Genomic DNA, 4,049 nt, shown 5'->3' on the forward strand with positions numbered 1-4,049 from the left:
CGATGCACATTTACAACTTATAACTCTCCTTCTTGACCAATAACATACTGAATAGTCATTTCGTGTTGTTTAGTTATGAGATGAAATAAGCTTGAAGAAGGTTGTCCATGATGATTTTAGTGGTTTCAGCTTTCTCAAGTGACTAGCATTATCTTCTATGGGTGATGTACTTTGGAGAAGGGTAAATGTTTAATTGATGGCACGCCATGTTGGGATCGATGTCCTACGTTTTCTTGGGTGAGCAAGCAAATAAATTATCATTCGCTTTGTGGAATTTAATGAGATTGTTTTTCACGAAGATGGGGATATTTTCCCCAATTTTCATAATATGTGATAGGTTGTGTTGCGGCGAAAAAAAAGATTCGAGCGTGTCGCACGCTCGAAATACAACAGAGTCGTTATCGATCTTTATTTATTCCAAGAGGAAACATAAAATATCGAATAAAACCCATGAAAAAAGAAATGGTCGTCACAATCAAGTGTGGATTTGGGAGTCGGTTATACAAGAGGAATGTATTACCACCTCTCACATCTTTTGTACTCAACGATACCCATTTAGTTAGTCTTGTAAATGAGTGTTAGCATGATAGTTTGCGATCTTTTACTTATTATGCGAGAAAAGAAAAAGAAAGGGTTTTTAGCTTTTTCATTATTGTGTTCTCCAAGATTTTGCAATCCTATGCCTACGTACCCTCATAATGCAATGAGGAAATTAGAGTTCCGTAGTTCGGGGTAAAAAACCACGGATTTGTTGGTTGATTTTAGAAGAATGATACGTTAGACATTTCGAATGTTTGAACCTTGACTTGTGGCTCGCTTGTGGAGACTGAAGTCTTTTATTCGTTTCATGTCAAATGGCTAAGACACATTTGTTTGCAAAAAGGTTTTCTAAGTCTTGCAAGCGCGAAAAAATAAGTTTGATGAATCGAGTTGTTTTTATGTGGAGACAGGTATCCAGACAGGGAGTCCTACAACATTATCTGAATATCTGATACGGGAATAGATCTAAATCCAAAGCACATTTCTTCATCCAAAAAGATTGTTTTGAAAAGTGTAAAACGACTCAAGATTCGTTTACTTTATGTGTTTTTTTCAGGAAGACGAATACTCAAACAGTGAGCTCTACAACGATATTTGAACATTCGGAGAAGGAATGAATCTAAATCTAAAGCACCTCCAGCTTCATTCCTGCTTTATTGTGAAAATGGTTTTTTAAAAGACAACTCGGCGTTGGATCGAGCATTTGAGAATGGATTAAGAAAATTATTGGAGTGAAGCGGATGAGATACTCAACGTTGGATCAAGTACTCGCGTTGCAGTTTGTAACACCCCGATTTTCATTTATTAATTTTTTTCTTAGTTATTTATTTATTTAATTATTATATGATATAGTAATTAATTAAATTTTGTGATTTTGTGAATATATGAATTATTTGAATTAATTTGTGATATATATGTTTTTGGTTAGTAAGTGTGAAAGTGAGAAAATAATCATTTGAGCCTAATGTTGTGTTAGCATGAGAAATAGTTGAGGTGTTAATTAGTAAGCCTATTTAGAATATGAGTTATAAGATTTTCACAAAATAAGAGAGAAAAGAGAAAGATAGTAAGAAAAGAGAAGAAAAGAGGAAAAAGAGGAGAAAAGATGAGAAAGATAGAAGAGGAGACAACCCTAGAAGCTCAAATTCTAAGGTAATGGTGAGATTTCTCTATTATTATGAGTTTGCATAATGACGTATGTAATGGGTAGCTACATGATTTAGGGATTTTGTGTTGGAAAATTTCTTAATTTTAATCAAGACTTCATTTTGAACCCATACTCAATTCAAGATGAAATATAAAGCGGAAGCGTACCTTTAGGATCCATAAAGTTTCAATGCGAAGATGATGATCTTGATAGGACAATGACCTTCCAATTGTAGATTTCTTAATTCTTTAGTTCCTCTTTCAATGGGATAAGAGAATAAATATTTCTATGATATTTCTAGTTAGTGGTCTACAATTGGGGACCATAACCCCTTATTTATATGAATTATATGCCCTTTCATGAAGAGTCATATTTATTCAAGTTTAGAATCTCATGCCCTTCCATGAAGGGTCATGATTATTCAAGGTTTCTTATTCCAATTTTACCCATCACAAATAATAGAAATAAGATTTTTGCTATCTACACAATATTTTTCATGACAATTACATCCTTAGCCATAAACTTTACATTAAATAGATCACTTTAATTTGACTAATTAAATAATGGTCCTAACACATTAATTTATTACATGTATGACCCAAAAAATTCTAACAATCTCCCACTGGTCATATATGTATCCTTATAAATGTGTTAAACTTCATGAGCTCAAAATTTCCATTATGAACATTGGACATATCTTCATCTCGTCCATTAATTATATTCATATATAGGACCAAAGCGGTTTTCATTATATTAGTCATAATTAAACCCATCAATGATCACAAATATAAACACAACTAAATGACATAGATTAATCATGAAATATGTAGCATGAAAATCACATGAAGGTGATCAATACATGTCAATTTTCAACTGGTCCTCCTTACTTTAATAAAATTAATATTATCATACAAAGTGCAATGAACTGAATAACCGAACTTTATTTTTGATCAGAACGTAATAAAATATATGAGTATGTATATATACTATCAAAACATAGAACATAAATAACAACAATGACTAACTCCCACTAAACCAAAAAATCCTCTAATTCTAAAACACCCATGTGAGCAGTTTGCTCATGAAAGACCTTGGGTGGAAGCCCCTTTGTCATAGGGTCCGCAATCATGGAGTTTGTCCTTAAATGTTCTATAAAAATTTGTCCACTTTGTACTCTCCCCTTTTGTCAATTATAGCTTATCTTAAATTGATCAAATTGTGCAGGAAGAAATATTAACACCAAATGCACGAGTAAATTATCCAAAAACTCAAGCTTTTGTGTCTTAAATTTGTTGGAATTGTTGGAAACAATATTAGACATTTCCATAATATACTTTCTTATGTTTCCTTTACCTTTATACTTTATAGAAATCAAGCTTTGAAGAAGTGTGCTTGTTTCCACTTTATCGCTTTTAGCAAAGCGCTTTTCAATTTTAGCAAGGGAATCTTTAGCATTTGTTATTTCTTTAGATATAGTATCCTTGAATGCCTCTGGAACGCCGCACTTTATGATCATAAGACTCATGCGATTAGAGCGATATCACTTCTCATAATTTTCCTTTCATTAAAGATACTGAAGTCTATAGGAGAAGGGGTTGATTTATCATTAATGCAAGGTCAAGATTCATGCGGCCAAAAACAATTAAAATGATTTCCTTCTAGTCCTTAAAATTGACACCATTAAGAACTAGAACTAACAATTTGAAATAAATCATGAATAAACTCAAATAATATATGCTCAAATAATGTCATAACTCATCTCAAGATATCTAGTGCACCATCAATATCAAGTCTTTGGACAATAATATTAATTGCTAGTGATACCCTTGTTATAACAATCCAACATTGATAATAAAACATGTCAAATAATAAACCCCTCTTTGGATTGATTTATCATTCACATATGAAGCCTTGAAATTATCACATGTTTATCATTACAAGTGTGTGTATATAATCATGTCAAATATCAATTTTCCTTTGGGCTAATTAATACTCACATATATATAAACATACACACTACTAACATTCAACATTTCTCATGATCAAATCTATAAAAGAAAGGTCACTTTGGTGATTTCTAGTCTCAATAGAATCATTCTAAATGTCAAATAACTTTAATTTAAAATATGACAAATTGAATTAAATTAATTTCTAAAAGTGAGATATATTTATACAGCATATTAATTTTCATTAATAATATAGATAGAATTATATTGCTTACATATCTATCTCAAATTATATGTAAAAACAATGATAAAGAAAAGGCCATAGAATCGTACAGTATCGTAAAGCCATTCAAATTCATGGTTCATATATAACATATGTACAATAATCCATATTATCCATTAAAACACGAAACTGT

At 31.3% G+C, this 4,049-nt stretch overlaps 1 protein-coding gene across 1 annotated transcript; it reads right to left on the reverse strand.

Moving 5' to 3' along the window:
* Positions 1-2,873: 2,873 nt before the first annotated feature.
* On the reverse strand, positions 2,874-3,212 carry LOC131640859 (uncharacterized). The gene has a single exon (XM_058911234.1). It carries the CDS (start codon positions 3,210-3,212, stop codon positions 2,874-2,876), a length of 339 nt encoding a protein of 112 aa, XP_058767217.1.
* Positions 3,213-4,049: the final 837 nt, after the last annotated feature.

Source organism: Vicia villosa, unplaced genomic scaffold (genome assembly GCF_029867415.1).
Source record: "Vicia villosa cultivar HV-30 ecotype Madison, WI unplaced genomic scaffold, Vvil1.0 ctg.003339F_1_1, whole genome shotgun sequence".
Taxonomy (NCBI): domain Eukaryota; kingdom Viridiplantae; phylum Streptophyta; class Magnoliopsida; order Fabales; family Fabaceae; genus Vicia; species Vicia villosa.

Coding starts and splice junctions, on each gene's coding strand:
- LOC131640859 (XM_058911234.1), bottom strand. CDS start 3,212: ATGAGTCTTATGATCATAAAGTGCGGCGTTCCAGAGGCATTCAAGGAT.